General features: G+C 44.6%; 1 protein-coding gene across 1 annotated transcript in view; it reads right to left on the bottom strand.

Annotated features, from left to right (window-relative positions):
* LOC307044221 (uncharacterized protein) overlaps positions 1-20,823 on the bottom strand; it is a 75,579-nt gene that overhangs the window by 16,946 nt on the left and 37,810 nt on the right. The window contains exons 5-12 of the mRNA XM_079689303.1: positions 15,917-16,021; positions 13,564-13,642; positions 13,182-13,410; positions 11,235-13,041; positions 10,979-11,152; positions 10,489-10,662; positions 9,999-10,172; positions 9,509-9,682 (exon numbers count right to left, since the gene is read on the bottom strand). Of these exons, the coding sequence (XP_079545429.1) occupies positions 9,509-9,682; positions 9,999-10,172; positions 10,489-10,662; positions 10,979-11,152; positions 11,235-13,041; positions 13,182-13,410; positions 13,564-13,642; positions 15,917-16,021 (2,916 nt within the window). The remainder of the gene's footprint in view (positions 1-9,508; positions 9,683-9,998; positions 10,173-10,488; positions 10,663-10,978; positions 11,153-11,234; positions 13,042-13,181; positions 13,411-13,563; positions 13,643-15,916; positions 16,022-20,823) is intronic.

The following is a 20,823-nucleotide window of genomic DNA, read 5'->3' as shown; positions in this document are numbered from 1 at the left end:
TTGTTTCAGTGAACGGCCGAATGGCTTCTCACGTAATCTTAGTCCCTCCCTCAGCTTCAACAAGAAGTGTCTGTTCTTCAGTAACAACATGTTTTCTACTGCTGCTGATATAATGATGTCACATGACGTCCACCTACTCTGTCTCTGAAGGGCGGCCTTTAAAATATATTGGTTCATACATCGATCACTCTTCATGGACAAACAGCTGGGTCCAGGTCCAGGTCCAGGTCCAGGTCCTGGTCCAGGTCCATGCTGCTACTCTGGGCTTAAACACACACACACACACACACACACACACACACACACACACACACACACACACACACACACACACACACACACACACACACACACACACACACACACACACACACACACACACACACACGTTCACAGGCGTTCACAGGCGTTCAGGGTCCCCACTCAGAGCGGGTTCAGTGTCCTCACAGGGATTCATAGCAGAGCTCACACCTTCACACACACACAACCACCTGCTGGAGAACCACACATTATCTCATCAGGACACAGAGCTCTCACACCTCCAAACTAAAACACTCATGAGACAGTTTCCATGTTGTTGGCTCTGTGAGCTGCAGCGTCTTAAAGACCCTCTCAATGCTCTGTGGTCTTCAGGACGGTTTGAAGACTTCAGGAATATCCTTCATGTGGATTATTCTTTCTATGCAGATCTGCAGAATAAGTACTTTCACTTTTTTACTTTAAGTATATTTTGTTGTTTAAACTTGTACTTTAGTGAAGTGTTGAATAGAGGACCTGTAACAGATTATTATCACACTGTGGTTTCACTAATGTTTCAGAAACTAAAGATCTGAGTCCTTTGTCCTCCTCTGTGAGAAACCAGAAACCAGCTGTAGTTCCTCAGAATGACCACTGGAGGTCCTCCATTTACCTGTTTCCTGTTTAACTCCTCCTCCTCCTCCCCCTCCTCCAACACCTTTAGCTTTTATTTTTGGCCCATATTTGAGCTTCCCGACTGAATTGAACACACCTTTTCTTTTGTTTGTTGACGTGTTTGGACTTGAGTTTTCTTTTTTTACATTGAAGACTAAGAAACAAAATGGCTTCCGTCCTGCTCAGCTGGTGTTTAACACAGAACACCTGAAGAGAAGACTACAACAGAGAAAGAGTCCCTCACAGTTTCATCAGAAACTAAAACCTTAATGTGCTCTGTGAAAAAAGAAAAAGCTTAGAAATATGTTGAAAGTCTGTCAGCAAAAGTAGTGAAACAGTTCCCGTTAAATGGCAGTTTATAGAATATATTCTAATGCCATCAGATACAGATATTGCCTGTAAGTACATGTTGTAACTTTACAGTCTATTACAAGTACACTTCTTCATTATCAGGACACATGTGACAAGGTGAGAATACTGCATTAAGACGTTTGAGTTTCACTGTTTAGACTTTAGATCAGAGTTCCTGAGGGGGGGCCAGGAGGGCGTGTTGATCGACCAATGAAACGCAGCCAGAGTCTCTCAGGTGTTTCAGGAGGAAAGGCCCAGGTGAGCTCTCTGATGGCTGCTGGGTCCTAGTGCCCTATGTTGCCTCCCCCTCCACATCAGTAGCCCTCCTGACAGACTGACCCCCATCAGCCTGAACTCCTCTTCCTCCTCACAGGGAACTCTTTAAACTAACCTGCACTCTCTCTCTGCTCTCACAGCTAGGAGGCCATCTTGTTTCGCAGCTTTAAACAATCACACGTTCATCAACCCAAGCGTTTCTGAGACCACAACAATCAACAATGTCAACCAATCACAGCTCTACTTACTGAACTGTTAGCCGTGAGCTTCATCAGTAGCAGCCTCGTCTGAGCTTCATCAACTTCAGCGTCCATCATATGAAGTGAAGGTGCTTCCTATCCTGCGTCTGAGCGTGTGTGTGTGTGTGTGTGTGTGTGTGTGTGTGTGTGTGTGTGTGTGTGTGTGTGTGTGTGTGTGTGTGTGTGTGTGTGTGTGTGTGTCGCCTCACTAACAGTTAGCAGTCCGACTGGTATGACTAAGTCTCAGTCTGTGCTGCGTTCACGGGATCAAATGTGTTTATGGATAGATTTGTTGGGAATGGGATTCTTGAGATGATACCATTCTTGAGTGTTATGGAGCTCATTTCCTGCCATAACTCCACAAACAAACTAAACAAGTTTTACAAATGCCTTATGATTCACTTAAAAACACAGTGTGGTTTGCAAATACAGAACACCATCTACAAACTAATGCAATTAGTTTTGCAAATAAAAAACATATCAATCAAACCAACACATTACATTTTTCGAATAAATGATGTTTCAGAGACAAATTCAGCATACATGTAGGTTTTACAAGTCTACAAAACTTTTTTTTTTAAGTACAACACTTTTCTTCTCATGTCACGGAATATTACTGCCAAAAGTCACGTGAGTCACGTGACTTTTGGCAGTAATATTCCGCCGTGGTTGTGCTCAGGATTTTCTCACAAATATACAAATCCACACCAAGCCCCCAGGAGGTGCTCCGGACTTTATTCCCACAATTCGTAGTGTCCAAACGGCGGTACTGCAACTTCTGTTTCAGTCCGTGATGTCCCTGGGCCCAGAAATACTTTTTCCCATTGACTAACATTGGGAAAGAATATTCTGTAAATCATTGGATTGTTTTTTTTTAACCAAATAAACTACCTAGTATGAACATTTGTATAGCCCTTATTAAAAAAATTAGGTCCTCAAGTTGTAAAATGTGCTACTAACGTTATTCTGAGAGTTATTTTCCTCTGCATTATGAACGTGCATCAAACCCACGGGACGGCTTGATGTGAACGAGCCTTATGGGGGGTGTGGTTAAAGTTGCGCATGCTCTATGAGCGCACATACGGGTACTTCTCAGGGATGACGGGTAATCTGTGACGTTTCGCTCTCTCAAAAGTGGGGCCATTTTGACTTCACGCGCCAATGAGCAACTCTCATAGGAATGAACGAGGCCCCTCCTCCCACGCTGTATCCAGTTCTTATTATACATCCATGATACACACTCACACATGCTCAGTCACACATGCTCCATGGCAGCAGGGCGCGCTACTGAGTCCATTTGGTCGGTGGGAGGTAGAGCAGAGCAAGGAACAACCCCTGCCAGTCTGATGACAGTGGTAGACGTTTCACAAAGTGGAGGACGCTTCCTTGGTAGGACTTGTCTTCCGAGTCAGGTCCTTCAGAGGCTAGGCAAGAATCCTTCCTAGCATTCGGAGAACGAAGAATGGAACAGGCTAGTAAGTGTGCAGGTGTACGTCATATGCAAGGCCCCGCCTTAAATTGAGCACGATTTGTTTGAAGACTCATATCTGATTTGCGAAGATCGAAGATGTACTTGAGTAACTTTATTTTGTAAAATGATGATCTCTCCAGGACAGAACCACTAAACTAACATAACACCTTCTCCTTCTGTTTGCAGCCTTGAAAAAATACTCGAGGATAAACAGCCATAATAAAATCATAAAATCACCATCACCAATCAAAAATAACATTTGTATTCATATATCATACTTATAATCATTTTTTACACATATTGGTGCACATTGTAGCATAAACCACAAATATCAACAAAAGAGGCAAAGTCAAAAAAAGGTGAGGGAAAGCTCCGGTTTTTGGACAAAATTAACATGGGATCACTCCAGTCATTTTACGTACTTCGTCTCACTGGAATATTAACGGTCAGATTGAATACAACATCGACCCCATTTCTCCGGCCAATGACGGGAGAGTTTTGAAAGTGACAAAACACTGTTCCACACATTTAAAAACACTTAAACAATTAAACAATGTTTACCCAGGATTCAGGCACCTTCCCTGGCTTGTAAATTGCGGTGATGCGCCCTGGAGGTATCAGACTATTTAAAACATGTATACCCAGGATTCAGGCACATTCCCTGGCTTGTAAAATGTGGTGATGCGCCCTGGAGGTATCAGACTATTTTAAACAACTGTTCCCCGCCTTTCAAACACTTATTCCTGGGTTTTAGCATGTCATTTTGCATGATACCAGTTCACGTTGAACCTTTCCTGGTCAATGTTAAATGATATTGCGCAAAATGACAGGCTAAAACTCTCTTCCAGACGTTTAAAAACACTTTCCCCAACCATTTAAACATTATTTCTGCCTTGGAAAGTGAGGTTCTCTCCACACTTTTCCCCCTAAAATGATTTATAATCATTATTTTTGCATTTAAATGATTTATTTCATCATTAATATGGTTCCCTATCACAATGCACATATTCTGGAGCTCACTGGGGTCTTGCATATGCTTTAATCAGGCGTTTTTAACACTTTTCCCCATGAAAATAATTTTTGATCTGTCTGTGTTTTGACTTGTCTTTTTCTGTCTTTGGTTTCCTGTTTTATTTTGAAAAGTTTTCACCCCCTGTCTTGCCTGTTGCTTTCTGTGGCCGTTTCTCAATCACGAGGATCTGGCTTGGTAGTCGCGTACTTCCAAGTCACTTCCTTCAGAAACAAAGCAAATATACTTCCAAGCCACGGCTTCGGAAAAGAAAGAAGAATGGAACAGGCTAACAAGTGTGCTACTCTCTCTAACGGTTTCAACATAAACTGTACCGAAAATAAATACCTCACGATGTCTATCTAATTATGAACTTGCTTTACTTTCACGGAACACATTTATGGTGGTAACGAATTTAACAAAGTAACACATTTACCAACACTACACATTTTCTACGCCACTACATTCTTAGATTTAAATGTGTGCTGCATCGGTTCAGCCATTCTCCGCAAGGGTTTTTGAAATTGGTCCGTGCGCAAAGCATTGTGGGGATTTTAAGGACGCGAAGTCTACCCATGTGCAGCCTCGAAATTTCCCCCCGAATTCCAAGTATGCTGGAGATTGGAACAGTACTTCGGCGGCACTCGATGACGTAGCATCCTTGAAATATTGGCTTGGAAGCCAGTATCCTCGAGATTGAGAAACGGCCTGTCTGTGTTCCCTCCTGTCTGATTACCAGATTGTGTTCACCTTATGCCCCTGTGTTTTCTCCTCCCTCCTCACCTGTCTCTTGTTTCTTTGATTAGTCTTGTGTGTATTTAAGTTCTGGTTTTTCTGTCTGTCTTTGTTAGTTCCTTGTTTGTCTGTGACTGTTTTCACGGGGTAGTGTTCGGTTTGTCCCTGTTTAAACCTTGAAATAAAGGTATTTTCTGTGTAATCTGCATTTGGGTCCTGCCTGCTTCACTCACCCCTGACATAATCACTATCATGGGGCTATATAAATCAAATTCCGAGTAATTCGCAGCACAATTGTACCTTTATTTAAATGTATTTGTATTATATTTTGGGGCTAGAAATTTGACATTTCTGGGTAATTTTGTCAGTTTATGGAGCTTAGCCCACAAATCCTGGAGGTTCTAGGCTGAATGTGGGTGCTCATAGGCAGCCTGCTATGCGCCCCCACCCGTGGAAAGAGGAAAAAAGATAAGAAAATGGTTAATTATATCTTAAAATAATGAAAAATGAAGTTTTAAAAAATTGTTGAAAAAATTACTGAGTGCCAACGGAGAAGGGGCTCGAAAAAGCTCAACCCTTCGGCGCTTCGGGCCGAAGCCCCGGACACTTTTCCACTTCTCCGTTGCAACTTACAACGGAGAGGGGAAAAACAGTTTCCCCTTCTCCGTCGAAAATCTTGATCCATCCATTTCAGACTGCCATCTGCAGGAAATCGGAAACCCGGTTTTCGAGAGCACTCAAGACCCCCCAGCCTGGTTCTCAAGAAACTTTACTCTGGCAAATGTGCCTCTGGAGGAATGTAAGGGGAGCTGACAAGAGACTCTACTCGCCTTATGAGGCACTATTTTCTGATACTTTTTTTCCTTTTCACCCCTTTTCCCTAGTTCTCTCTCTCTAATTTTGACTCTGGAGGAATGTGAGGGGAGTTGAAAGGGGACTATACCCGCATTATGAGGCACTATTTTCGGATACTTTTTTAAATTTTCTGCACAGCCTGCTCTCTGGGTTCACGGGTTCACTCTGCCTCTATTTACACCACTTTTCCCAACGTTTCAAACTCTTTTCCTGGGTAACATTAGGTCTGTCACTTTGGGTAACCGCACCACTCTCGGACGTCTCCCTAGAGTGGACCTCCATTGCCATTCATTTTAATTATTTATTTAGGTGCAATACGCTCTAAGGTCTCATTCAAACCTCTTCAATTAAACTGAGTTTAATGACCTAGATACATCCTATTATTCCACTGCTTATGTACTTCATGTTTAAATAAGGTTTAAGACCTCAGTAAATGAAATAAACAATATATTAACAATTACTATTTTTGATTTAATGTTTGAACTTTGTGATTTATACAGAAGTGACAGAAGTGATGAGCTCTACAGTTCTACACTCATACGTCTGTACGGGGAAGCTGTTCTTTTTTATCTGTGTGCTTGTGTAAAGTGACTTTTTGTAGCCCTCTCCTGGATTACAGCGCAGTTATTGAATCTTTTTCTAGTTCAATATTTACTGAAATTGAGCAAAAGAAATACAAAATATTTTCAGAATCAGAATTCCTTTATTTGTCCAGAAAAGGCAGAACAGCAGAAGGTTATTGCAGGAAAAGTGAAAACAATCAACTTTACATACAAATATGATTAATAATAAAGACACTGATTAAAAAAGCTAGCAGTATACTTTTTAAACAAGGTGACGATAAAAAATTATAGAAATAGCCGGTACTGTTTACAGAGCATAAATAAATTGATAGAAAAATAAAGCTTACATTTACACGTCATTTCTGAACCTATCAGTGAATTTTAACAATTACTTTCAATTATTTGACCATTTATGTTCAACATTTATATTTCAAAACCTATATCTATCATCAAGTCTTCTTCTTCTTCTTTTTGTTAAAAGTTTAAGGTGCATTACCGCCACCTACTGCAGGAGAGAGGACCAGAGATCAGGGACAAAGCAATGACCACGACGAAAAACAGATAACTACAAACTCTTCATCGATCCAGTTTTTCTTAAATACTCAAATGACACTTTATATTGATCCTCCTCAACACTAAAGAGGTTCTTGAGATTGAACAAACCCACCCCACATTGTCTCTTGAGTGTCTCTCTGTGTGTCTTGTTTAGCTGATGATGGATTACATGTTCCACTGTTCCCTCATCTAAACCACATTCACATGATCCTGATGGATGTTTCCCAATCAACTGCATTGTTTGATTTAATCCCGTGTGCCCTAATCTCAGTCTTCAAATGATCGTTTGCTCTACCGTGTTTAGATCCTCCGACTTAAACAATGTCGTCCTTTTCTCCCTTCATCCCACTGCTTTTGCATTGCTTACATTTTATTCTTCCGTATTATTACTGTCAGGGAATAATTTGCCCTGCATGTCCTCCTTCGCCCTCTGACACAGATGCTCAGCCTTGGGTAGCATTGTGTTGTTGTTACCAGTTTGTGACCGGGCAACTCTCGGTCAGAGATACTTTATTGTTGTGGGACACCTGGAACACTTCCTTCTCGGGGTGCAGATGACCCCGAGGTGTACGATCCTCTAGCCTTAACCCATTCAGTGTCCTCAGCTGTTTGGTCTCTAATGAAGAATGTTGATTACACTCAGCAAACTAGTTGAAACCTCCTACCAGAGAGGAGAACCCTCAGAATTGATTTGGCATCTCAAGCTGTGTCAACTCGTGGCTCATGACATGTCTTGTGAATTCTCCGTCCGAAGCTCAGAATGAACCGTCATTGTTTGCCATCAGAGTTCCAGCTCTCCTTGTGTCTCTCTGAGTCCTGTTTCCAATTGCTTCAGAAGTTTCCATTACAATTGTTTTAGTTTAATTGTTTTAAACTAAAACTCTTTTGTTCTCTCTGCTTCCGGGCTTGTTTTGCCAGAGAGTCGGTCGTTTAGTTTCCTTTAATGCTTTTAAGAGCTGGAATACAAATAACTCTGATTCCTCTTTCTGCATGATGCCGTTTGTATAATGATTCATATATTTCATAAAGTATATCTGCTCTCTTTTGGGATGACATGGACTGTAATGACACAGATGCTGACGGGGAATCTGAACGTACTACGACCTTTTTAAGATGATTTTGCTCTATGTTCTGTAGAGCATTAACTATAGCCGACATTTCAACTGTATAGACTTCCTTTATTCATTGATCCTGAACAGACTGAACTCTCTGGGCAGCAGGGAGGAAGTCTCTGGAACAGGAGGAGACTCTTCCTCCTACAGAGGAACCAGAGACGCTGAGGAACCAGGGCTGAACCCAAACCCAGCATAGAGAGGTTCAGTGAATGTGGTTCTGATGGTGTGGAGGTGGATCAGTGTGTCAGAGGAGACTCTGTAGAAGGAGAGAGAGCCAGCTGGATGATCCAGATACACTGCTACTCTACCAGAGGAGGAGGAGGAGGAGGAGGAGGAGGAGGAGGAGGAGGAGGAGGTGTGTGTTACTGTGTTATTGTGATAGACATAGTAACGACCATCAGAGCAGCTCAGACTCCAGGACTGATCATTCCTTCCAAACAAACAGTCCTCTCTCTCTCCTCTCCTCCTGATTCCTCTGTAAGTCACTGATATATCAACCCCTCCTCTCCACTCGACCTCCCAGTAACAGCGACCAATCAGAGCTTCTCTACACATCAGCTGAAGCCAGCCATTAAACCTCTCTGGATGATCAGGATATGGCTGCTCCTCTCTCACACATGTCACCTTCCTGTTGCTGTCAGACAGTTTGAGTTTTCTGTTTGCTGTGTTTGTGTTGAGTGAGAGTTCACAGGAATCTGAGGAGAGGAACAGCAGCAGTTATTCATCTATCAGCTGTTCATTTATTGACACTTTGATGATGAAGGTTACATTTGAAGATGGTGGCTGCTTTGTTTTCATGAATCAAATTAAACCAAACTCACACTTCCTCAGACCGGGTCTCAACCATCGGACTCCAGCAGGCTCCATCCTGAAAGAAGTGGGGGGGGGGGGGGGGATCAGAGCAGCATGGAAACATGGACATTACATCTCTCTCACACTCAGAGCTTTGTTATTCTCACATGGACCACTTGTTATTAATCAGCGCTAATATACCTTTAGATCAGTTGAGCTTCTTATGTTAGACAATTAGCACAGCTCATTATTTCACCTAATTTATCTGAAAATAAGATCAAATAATTATCCTGCCTGTGTCTGATTGTGATAATATGAACAGAATGGCTTTAGTATACAGCCTGACAACCTCCAAACACACAGTACAACACATCACATAATCTGAGGCCACTGTGAGGACTGCAGGTTTAGTGAAATACTGTATGTACTTAATACCGTTGGCTTATGTGAGGTAACTTTCTGATTCCTCGCTGATATTTCAAGATCCAACAAGAGTGAGAAATTAACTTCATGAAATATGTTCATTGAAAAATATTGGAACAAAATGAATTTGACTAGAAGGAAATCATTGAAGTTTATTTATTAATCTAAATATGGATTAATATGGCCTTCAATTAAACAGACTGAATCCTGACCTGAGAATCTCCAGAGTGCAGTAAGGACTCTCCAGTCCAGCAGACAGCAGCTTCACTCCTGAATCCTGCAGGTCGTTGTTACTCAGGTCCAGCTCTCTCAGACTAGAGGACTGGGAGCTGAGGACTGAGGACAGAGCTGCACAGCTTCTCTCTGACAGGTTACAGCCACTCAGTCTGAAGAGACACAAATACAAATTAACATCTCAGAATGTACTCCTTTTTATAAATGTTAAAACAAAAATATTGAGACCATGTAATAAAAAAATATGAGGAAAGCTACATTATTTGAACTCACGGCAAACATTTAGCATACATGGTGGATTGAAAGCAAATGTTACAAATCTGTCAACATTATAAAGGGAGAAAGGTGTGTAGATTTGCACCTGAACACAACAGCAAAGAATAATTTACGGGTTTAAAACTAGTTTATTTACTATAGTAAGTTAAATACTTCCACAAAAGGGAGCTCAACCTATTGATGAATCCTGACCTGAGAGTCTCCAGAGTACAGTGAGGACTCTCCAGTCCAGCAGACAGCCGCTTCACTCCTGAATCCTGCAGGTCGTTGTTACTCAGGTCCAGCTCTCTCAGACTAGAGGACTGGGAGCTGAGGACTGAGGACAGAGCTGCACAGCCTCTCTCTGACAGGTCACAGCCACTCAGTCTGAAGGGACAAAAATAGAAATGAACAGCTCAGAATTGACTCCTTTTTACAAAATTAAAAACAAAATATTAAGACCATGTTATCATAAATACGAGAAAACCTACATTATTTGAACTGACGGTAAACATTTTTGCATAAATGGTGGATTGAAAGCAAATGTTTAAAATGTGTCAAAAGTAGAAAGGGAGAAAGATGTGTAGATTTGTACCTGAACACAACAGCAAAGAATCATTTTACGGGTTTACAAATAATTGATTTACTATAGTAAGTTAAATACATCCAAAAAAGGAAGCTCAACATGTTGATGAATCCTGACCTGAGAGTCTCCAGAGTACAGTGTGGACTCTCCAGTCCAGCAGACAGCAGCTTCACTCCTGAATCCTGCAGGTCGTTGTTACTCAGGTCCAGCTCTCTCAGACTAGAGGACTGGGAGCTGAGGACTGAGGACAGAGCTGCACAGCCTCTCTCTGACAGGTCACAGCCACTCAGTCTGAAGGGACAAAAATAGAAATGAACAGCTCAGAATTGACTCCTTTTTACAAAATTAAAAACTAAATATTAAGACCATGTTATCATAAATACGAGAAAACCTACATTATTTGAACTGACGGTAAACATTTTTGCATAAATGGTGGATTGAAAGCAAATGTTTAAAATGTGTCAAAAGTGGAAAGGGAGAAAGATGTGTAGATTTGCACCTGAACACAACAGCAAATAATCATTTTACGGGTTTACAAATAATTGATTTACTATAGTAAGTTAAATACATCCAAAAAAGGAAGCTCAACATGTTGATGAATCCTGACCTGAGAGTCTCCAGAGTACAGTGTGGACTCTTCAGTCCAGCAGACAGCAGCTTCACTCCTGAATCCTGCAGGTTGTTGTTACTCAGGTCCAGCTCTCTCAGACTAGAGGACTGGGAGCTGAGGACTGAGGACAGAGCTGCACAGCTTCTCTCTGACAGGTTACAGACACTCAGTCTGATAAAGAAAAAACAAGCAATATGTTAAAAATAATGAACTGAATATTTATGTCATGATATTTGAATGTTTCTGTACTCACAGAGCCTTCCTGGAGGCTTTGACCACTGGCAGCAGCCTCAGAAGAGCCTCCTCTGAAGCAGAGTATTTCTTCAGGTCAAACACGTCCAGATCTTCTTCTGATGACAGTAAGATGAAGACCAGAGCTGACCACTGAGCAGGAGACAGATTATCTGAGGAGAGACTTCCTGAACTCAGGGACTGTTGGATCTGCTCCACTAGAGAACCATCATTCAGTTCATTCAGACAGTGGAACAGGTTGATGCTTCTCTCTGGAGACAGACCCTCATCCATCTTCTTCTTGATGTACTGGACTGTTTCCTGATTGGTCTCTGAGCTACTTCCTGTTTCTGTCAGTAGACCACGTAGGAGTTTCTGATTTGTCTGCAGTGAAAGACCCAAGAGGAAGCGGAGGAACAAGTCCAGGTGTCCGTTTGGACTCTGTAAGGCTTGGTCAACAGCACTCTGGTAGAGATGTGTTAGTTTAAGTTTGGGTCTGAAGACTTTAGGCAGTCTGGAGGTTGTTGGTTCTTCTGAGAGCAGGTTTATACGAGAATTGATACATTTTCGATGGACATGAAGAGCAGCCAGAAACTCCTGAACGCTCAGATGGACGAAGCAGAACACCTTGTCCCTCTGGTACAGTCCTCTCTCCTCTCTAAAGACCTGTGTGAACACTCCTGAGTACACTGAGGCTGCTCTGATATCGATGCCATGCTCTGTCAGGTCGGACTCATAGAAGATCAGGTTGCCTTTCTGCAGCTGCTCAAAAGCCAGTTTCCCCAGAGCCTTCATCATCTTCCTGCTCTTTGGACTCCAGTGTGGATCTGTCTCAGTTCCTCCATCATACTTGATGTTCTTCACTTTGGACTGAACCACCAGGAAGTGGATGTACATCTCAGTCAGGGTCTTGGGCAGCTCTCCTCCCTCTCTGGTTTTCAACACCTGCTCCAGAACTGAAGCAGAGATCCAGCAGAAGACTGGGATGTGGCACATGATGTGGAGGCTTCGTGAGGTCTTGATGTGGGAGATGATGGTGCCGGCCTGCTCCTGATCTCTGAATCTCTTCCTGAAGTACTCCTCCTTCTGTGGGTCAGTGAACCCTCGGACCTCTGTCACCATGTCCACACACTCAGGAGGGATCTGATTGGCTGCTGCAGGTCGTGTGGTTATCCAGAGGCGAGCAGAGGGAAGCAGCTTCCCCCTGATGAGGTTTGTCAGCAGCACATCCACTGAGGTGGACTCTGTGACATCAGTCAGGATCTCAGTGTTGAAGAAGTCCAGAGGAAGTCGAAACTCATCCAGACCGTCAAAGATGAACACGACCGGGAACTGATCAAACCTGCAGATTCCTGCGTCTCTGGTTTCAGAGAAGAAGTGATGAACAAGTTCCACCAAGCTGTACTTGTTCTCTCTCAACACATTCAGCTCTCTGAAGGTGAATGGAAAAATGAACTGGATGTCCTGGTTGGCTTTGCCTTCAGCCCAGTCCAGAGTGAACTTCTGTGTTAAGACTGTTTTCCCAACGCCAGCCACGCCCTTTGTCAGCACTGCTCTGATTGGTGCATCTCTTCCAGGTGAGGCTTTAAAGAGGTCTTCTTGTCTGATGGTTGTTTCTGGTCTGTCTGGTTTCCTGGATGCTGTTTCAATCTGTCTGACCTCATGTTCATCATTGACCTCTGCAGACCCCCCCTCTGTGATGTAGAGCTCTGTGTAGATCTGGTTCAGAAGGGTTGGGTTTCCTGCTTTAGCAATGCCCTCAAACACACACTGGAACCTCTCCTGCAGGTTAGACTTAAGTTCACGCTGACACACTCCAGAACGACTTCCTGAATGAACACACAACAAATCAGATCAATGAGTCAAATACATCTTTAAAGAATGAAGATCTGAATATACTTTGTTCCATCTCTTGAGACTTTAGTCAACATTTATCCAGCTTGTTAAATCTCTATAGAAACCCTCTTACTGCTCTGCAGACGGTCAGCCAGCTCCTCCTGCTCCATGCTCCTCAGGAAGTGCAGTGTGATATTCAGAAATGCCTCTCTGCTGCTCCTCCTCTGCTCTTCATCCTCACCGTCCAACACCTCCTCATCCTCCCTCTGACTCTCTAAGCATTCTGGGTAATCTGAACTCAGAGCCTTCTGGATCTTCTTCAGCTCGTTCTTCACAAAAGTGATGATGTTGTCCTCCAGCAGCTGGAACAGAATACATGAACAACACAATCAAACTAAAGTCACCAAACATCAGATCCATGTTGGACAGACTGACCATCCACTGATCTACAAAGTGCATCATGGAGTTGACTGTGAGCAGAACAGATGTGAAGTAGCTGTAGTTCATGTACAGACCATAAATGTGGAGTCCAGCTGTGTCTGATGCTGCTGGGCAGACTGACCTCTGGGAACCTCTGAGCTCTGCTGGTCCTCTCTGTGAGGAATCATGAACTTACATTATGTTTGCTCCACAGACTTTACATACAAAGACCCAGAGCAGTTATATAAAGATGTTGTGTTCTGTCATAATACATCATCATGCAAACCAGAAGCTAACACTGATGGACGACCAATTCTGAGTCTGACTGAGGAACAGCAAGCTCTCCAGTTTCTATGAACAGTTTTAAATACTTACACCAGGTCAGAAGAACAGCTTCCATCTTTGAAGAGAATCAGACCACCCTTAGACCGATCACTCTTCAGGGACACACAGCTGGGTCCAGGAGACTCTTCTCTCTGCTGCTGGGAACTGACCGAAACACTAAAGTTGACTTTATTTCATTCAGAAAACTCATGTTTGAAATGTTTATTGACAGAGGCATGTAGTTTGATTTTAGCAACTGGGATCTGGCCTCATTGCTCCCTGCATATATTCACAGAGGACATTAAGGAGTGATGATTAAATAACTTTCCCTCTGACCCTCCAGCTGGATGATGGAGTGATAGTACGGCAGAGGAAGAGATCGAAAATCTTGCAGCCTAACAAGAGCGCCAGATTTAGAAGAATGAGTTTGATTGGTGGTCTGACGTGTAAGGCATGTTGTTCATGTGTCATTATAGCTCGAGTGACTGAATGAACTAGCTCGAAGGCTCCACTCCATTCAGTCAGACAACTCAAGTTTGACATGTTAATTCACAGCAGCATATAGTTTGAGTTTGGCGTCTTGGCTCCGGCCTAATCCCTCCCCGCATTTATTTACATAGAATATGAGGAGGGATGATTCAATAACTCCCCCCCCCCCCCCCCCCGTTAGTGAACTGATTTTGGATATTTGTACTTTGATAACCATTAATCTGCCCTTCAATGTTGACAATTTTCTAGATCTTCTCGGGGATTCTTCAAGTCCCGCCAAATGATGTGTGACGTCAATGCGGGCACAGCGCTCCAGCTGCACCGTTCAGGATCCCAGCATCTGCATGTAAACGCACGATGGCGCACACAGCAGCAAGATCAGACAGCGATGACAGTTTAATTTTGAACGTGTCTGAGAGCTCATATGAGGCTGAAGGATCGGTTTATTTTGTATCTGTTAGAAGTTTAGGAATTAGGTGCGTCAATATGGGCAATCATACGGTCATGTAGCCAGTGGTGGACTGGGACTAAAAATCAGCCCGGGACTCTCGACCGGCCCACTTCGGTACCACTAGTAAATTGTCAACGGGGGGAGTGGGGGATGTGTTAGTGACTTATCCGACCGGCCCACTTCGGTAACGGCCCATCGGGATTCGTCCCGATGGCCAGTCCGCCACTGCACCCAGCCCAGCCCACGTAAACTGTCAACGGGGGGAGCCTCGCTGCGGGGAAACGGTGGACCTAGTGTCCCGATCGGAGTGGGAATAATAATAATAATAATAATAATAATCCGTGCATTTTATCCATTAATTTCCCCAACATTGTGGTAAAAAAAAACACACGTTTAATCCATGTTGGTGTACTACTACAACCAGTGGTTACTGGGTGGACGGGGTGGTGGGTGGACGGGAGACACTATGGACGCGCTCGTGAACTAAACTCAGTAATTCACCATTTCTACGCATGACAACACACTTTGTCCGTGTTTGGCTCTCTCGCCGCACAGTGAAGCGTTCCCGCATTGACGTCACTTCCGGCTTCCCCCAAAACTTAAAAATGAGTCGAAGGAATTTTCCCGCGATGTTTGAAATTATTGATATTTATCGTAACGGTATCGCTTTTTCTTTTTTAAACTGACGATTCGAGATTACTAGTAGCCCACTATTTCATTGCACAACAGTTGTTGGGTTCGTGTCACAGGCTCTTTAAATCAAAGCAGGTTGGTATTGAAATGCTTCAGAGTTCCTCAAAAGTGGATCAGGTTCTTGTGTGAGCAACAGGAGAAAGGAGTGTTGTACATAAACCCTCAGGTTTGTCTGGGCCTCACACGGGGAACCAATTTATCCGCTTTAATATTTATCATTACATTTTGTATTTATTCAATAAGTTTCAATCAATCATAGTTTATCTATATAGCCCAATATCACACAATTTACATCTGTCTCAGGGGGCTAATAAAGACATATATGGGACGGGGAGGGGAAGAAGAGAACTGTGAGTCAACTCTGACCTAAAACCACAGTAGAAGGTATCACGAAGGCGGTTAACAACTTGAAAAGCGTTCTTTAAATAAACTAAATTATTATAAATATTTGTATTATGATAACTTGCTCTGTTTACATTTTAAATCCTCACCTTTCATCAACAGAGTGTTGTTCTCCTTTGAAGAAAATAGGTTTCCCCATAGACCAGTCACTCTTCATGGAGACACAGCTGGGTTCAGGTTCCTCCAGCTTCCTCCTGAAACATGAGAAACAGGAAAGGCTTGTAGCCTGAACACACTCAAGGTTCCTCCTCAAGGTTACTATTCTACTGATCTCCAGGTGACAGTTATTCACAACAACTATGGCCAAACTGTTCAAAATAATCACGTCAAAATGTATTTTCCTGGGGTCACGGAGTTAAGGAAATAATTATTCAATGAAATCATTCAGGATTTAGGAAAATCCTAAAGCACTTTCATATAATCCCACACATATTCATACGCCGTTGGCCATGCCATTGTTCAAATATCTATATATATATACTATATATATATAAAAATAAATGTAACTTGTTTACAAAAGATTCAAATAAAATAAAAAAAGCAAGATAAAACAAAATGGTTGCTGACGCTCTCCCTCACCCTCCTGATAAATAATGTACAGGAATGCCAATTCTTTTGATTGGGTAAAACTATTTGAATAAATAATACTTTATGCAATATAGGCATTACTTCTTAGGCCTACACATCGACTACATCTAGGTCCAGGACCAGGTCCAGGTCCATGCTGCTGCTCTGGGCTTCAACACACACACACACACACACACACACACACACACACACACACACACACACACACACACACACACACACACACACACACACACACACACACACACACACACACACACACACACACACACACACACACACACACACACACACACACACACACACACACACACACACACACACACACACACACACACACACACACACACACACACACACACACACACACACACACACACGCCTGCTGAGCTCTGGAGAAGAGGACAGTCAGAGGTCTTCATCTCACCTCTGAGCTTTGGTGAGGCGTTCAGGGTCCCCACTCAGAGCGGGTTCAGTGTCCTCACAGGGATTCATAGCAGAGCTCACACCTTCACACACACACAACCACCTGCTGGAGAACCACACATTATCTCATCAGGACACAGAGCTCTCACACCTCCAAACTAAAACACTCATGAGACAGTTTCTAAGTTGTTGGCTCTGTGAGCTGCAGCGTCTTAAAGACCCTCTCAATGCTCTGTGGTCTTCAGGACGGTTTGAAGACTTCAGGAATCCTTCATGTGGATTATTCTTTGCCTTTCTCTGCAGATCTGCAGAATGAGTACTTTTACTTTTGTACTTTAAGTGTATTTTAATGTTTAGCCTTGTACTTTAGTTAAGTGTTGAATAGAGGACCTGAAACGCCGGGTTACGTATTGTAACCCTTGTTATATTAACACAGGCTCCGCCCTCTACTGGACTCTATGGGTACTACCTTATCATGCAAGCATTCACCTACTGATATTTCTATAGACGTAGCCGGTCCCGGGGCGGGCCTACCTGAATGCGTGCGCATCTCACTTCCATATAAAAGGAGGCCTCGCCTCCTGACCACCACCCTACACCACTCTTCAGCGAGCGGTATAGGACAGACAGTGCCCCAAGGTAGAGGGCTCCGCCTGTGTTAATATAACAAGGGTTACAATACGTAACCCGGCGTTATATCTCTCACAGGCTCCGCCCTCTACTGGACTCTATGGGTACAGTGGGCGGAGCCCTGATGTATGCACGCACTGTCGTCCAGCACACCGTTCCACCTCACTGTCCCTGACCGGCTTTAGCAGCTGCTGCGCCTCACTCACCTCTCACTCGGTTGTAACCATGGAGAAGTCCAGGCTGCGGCCGATAGAGCACACCCTGACGCGCTTACCTCGCATACAAGTGTGCTCGATAACAGTGCTGAGGGCTCCCCTGCGTCCGCTTATAGGCAGACAGGGAAAGTCCGCAGCTGTATGGGTTCACTATGCATCCTCTCTCCTGAGTCCCTAAAGAGTACGGGGAGAGCGCAAGTGCCCCCTATGTCCCCACACTCAGACACTGACCCCGTGCAGAGTGTGTACGGACTATGGTATGGAGGGCTCTCCCCCTCCTGCCCCCAGGCAGGCGAAGGGAGCCCTTTAGCCCCGTAAGGGCCCAAAGCGCATTACGTCACCCCGCGACCCTCCAGGAGTCCGGAGAAATGTAAGCTCATTTACGCCCGCGGAGGGGGTCAGATGCCAACTGACCCACAGACCCCCCCTCCTCACCAGTCCTGTGTTGCCCCAGCAAGCACAGACGCTGAGAAAGAGCCAGACATATCCAAGAGATAAAACTTTATGAAGGGACCTGGCATTGACCAAGACGCCGCCGTGCATATATCCTCCACACTCACACCGTTGAATAAAGCTGTCGACGCAGCCCCAGCTCGTGTGGAGTGCGCACGGACCCCCGTGGGACAGGCTCTTCCTGCCTGCTCTTAGAAGTGTGCAATGCCTCCGCAAAGCCCAGGCGTTTCTTGGACAGAGCTTTTCCAGTCACCCCGCCCCCGAAGCACACAAACAGCTGTTCAGTGCGTCTCAGGGTAGCTGTGCGCTCTACATAACATGCTAACGCGCGCACCGGGTAGAGGAGGTGTAATTTAGCTTCCCTGGCCCCACCATGGGGTGGAAGACTAAATCCCCCCTAACTGAATAGCCCTCGACCTGAACGCACTCCTTAGGCTCTTTGGCACAAAGGAGGGGTTCGGTCTGAGTGTCGCCCTGCCCCGGTCACCCAGAATCAGTAAACAGCTCGGGTGAACCGACAGAGCGGTTAACTCGGACAATCTCTTGGCTGACGTTAAGGCAAGTAGCAACGCTGTCTTCCATAATAGTGCTTTCAGGGAGGAGAGCTCCAGAGGCTCAAATGGCTCTATGACCAGAGCCTCGAGCACCAGCGGCAGGTCCCACTGCGGGGTGGAGGCGCGCACTACTGGGCGCAGCTTCCTGACCCCCTGTAAAAACCGCATCATCAGTGGATGAGAAAAGGCCGACCTGCCGTTGAAACCCTCATGGCAGGACGAGATGGCTGCTGCATACACTCTACAGTGGAATAAGCAAGTCCTCTGTCCACCAATAACTGTGAAAAGGACAAAATAGAGCCCAACTCACAATATAGGGGCTCTATTTTCGCTCCTCACACCATCGCTGGAATCCCAGCCACTTCGGCCTGTAACAGGCTGTGGTGGATCCTGCTCTAGCTGCCTGGATAGGCTGAATAACGCTGTCAGACAATCCACCCTGTCTCAGCCTGTCCCTCTCAGGAGCCAAGCCTGGAGAGGACGGCCCAGAGTGGGTAACGCCCCGATTGCACCTGCCTCTTGAGACATCGCCCCCCAGAACTGGGGAATTGCCCAGGACTGGCCCACCTTCAGCTGTGTCATCTCTGAGTACCATGGCGCCCCGACGCGATCCGGCGCCACTAGGATGACTGACAGACGTTCTCGCCTCACTCCCCCCAGGAGAGGGAGAATGAGATGCAGCGGTGGAAAGGCGTATAGCAGCTTCCTTGGCCATGTCTCGTGTGGAAACGCGTCCACCCCTAAAGGCGGGTCGTCGCTCAGGGCCATGGAGAACCACAGGGTACAGTGGTTGTTGCACCAGCTGGCAAACAGATCCACTTCCGCTCTCCCGAAATGGGCCCAGATCTGCTTCACCACCTCTGGGTGAAGCGTCCATTCGCCTGGCAGGGAGCCGCCCCTCAACATGAGGTCGGCCCCCCTGTTCTCCAGTCCCGGGATATGGAGGGCTCCCAGACATAACACCACCTCTGAAGCCCATAACCACTGCCTCTCCGCTGTGGCCAACAAGGTGGCGGAGCGGACTCCGCCCTGCCTGTTGATATCCTGTGTCACAGGCGTCTCCTCTGGGGTGGATCCCCCGGAGAACATCAAAGCGCACAGCACCAGAGGAATTTCCTCCACCACGGCGTTGCACGGAGGAATGACAGTGGAAGACATTTGCACTGCTGCATCTTGGTCTTTCCCCTGTTCTTTTATTCGTTGTATTTGAGGGATGTCTCCCATGCCTCTCTGACACACTCATTACTGAGTGTCCTGTCAGACTGAGTAATGTCGGGGACTCAACTGCGTGCCCTCTCTCCTGCCTGTCGGCACTTAGAGAGCTGACCTTTTCCCCTTCTTTGATCGTTTTAACAAGTGGGACTTTGGTCTCTACTTTTTATAACGACAGGTAGCCTATTTAGCCTACCTTCTTTCCCGTATGGAGAATATTCATTTTTTAAAATGCTATATTCCCTGGGAATGTGATGCTCCATTACGCATGGGTTATTAATTGAGTAAGTGTGTTTTTGTGCTTCTGGTAACGGACGGACCAATGTGGCGTGGACTACATCCTGCTTCGCCCTTAGCCCAATAGCGATAGCCTTAGAGGGCGAAGCCTTATACGATATAGCAACCCAGTCTCATGGCATTTCGTGTTCACCAACACGATTTTTAATCTATTGATTCGTGTTCACTAACAAGATTTTCCCCTTTTTTTCGTGTTGCACAGCACGATTTTAAAAGCAATGTATTTCTATTGGTAGTGTGTTTCGTGCCTGCAGCACGTCTTTTTCTCCGGTCGGGTCGTGGAAGACCGGAAGCTGTGTGGTTCATAAAAACATGTTCTTACCCAATATCAAGCCACAATTATTGCTTTTATTTTTAATCGTATAATTTTGGACTTTTGTTTCCGTCTGTGAGGAAAATAAATGGGGCTCAGAGCCTCAGAACACTGAAATCTGTATTTTTAAATCTTTTTTTCCTTCTAATTTGTTATTCTTTTCTAAATAACACACTGTTATTTACTCACCAATAACACACAATTATCCTTGCTTTTATTTATTGGTTTAATTCCATAATCTCGGGCTTTGTTTGCGTCCTTCAGGAACTGAATTTCAAAATAAAAATAACCGGAAACAGACGTAGGCA

This window comes from Notothenia rossii, assembly GCF_949606895.1.
Source record: "Notothenia rossii genome assembly, chromosome: 6".
Classification (NCBI taxonomy): Eukaryota; Metazoa; Chordata; class Actinopteri; order Perciformes; family Nototheniidae; genus Notothenia; species Notothenia rossii.
This window is presented reverse-complemented; position numbering and strand designations above follow the sequence as displayed.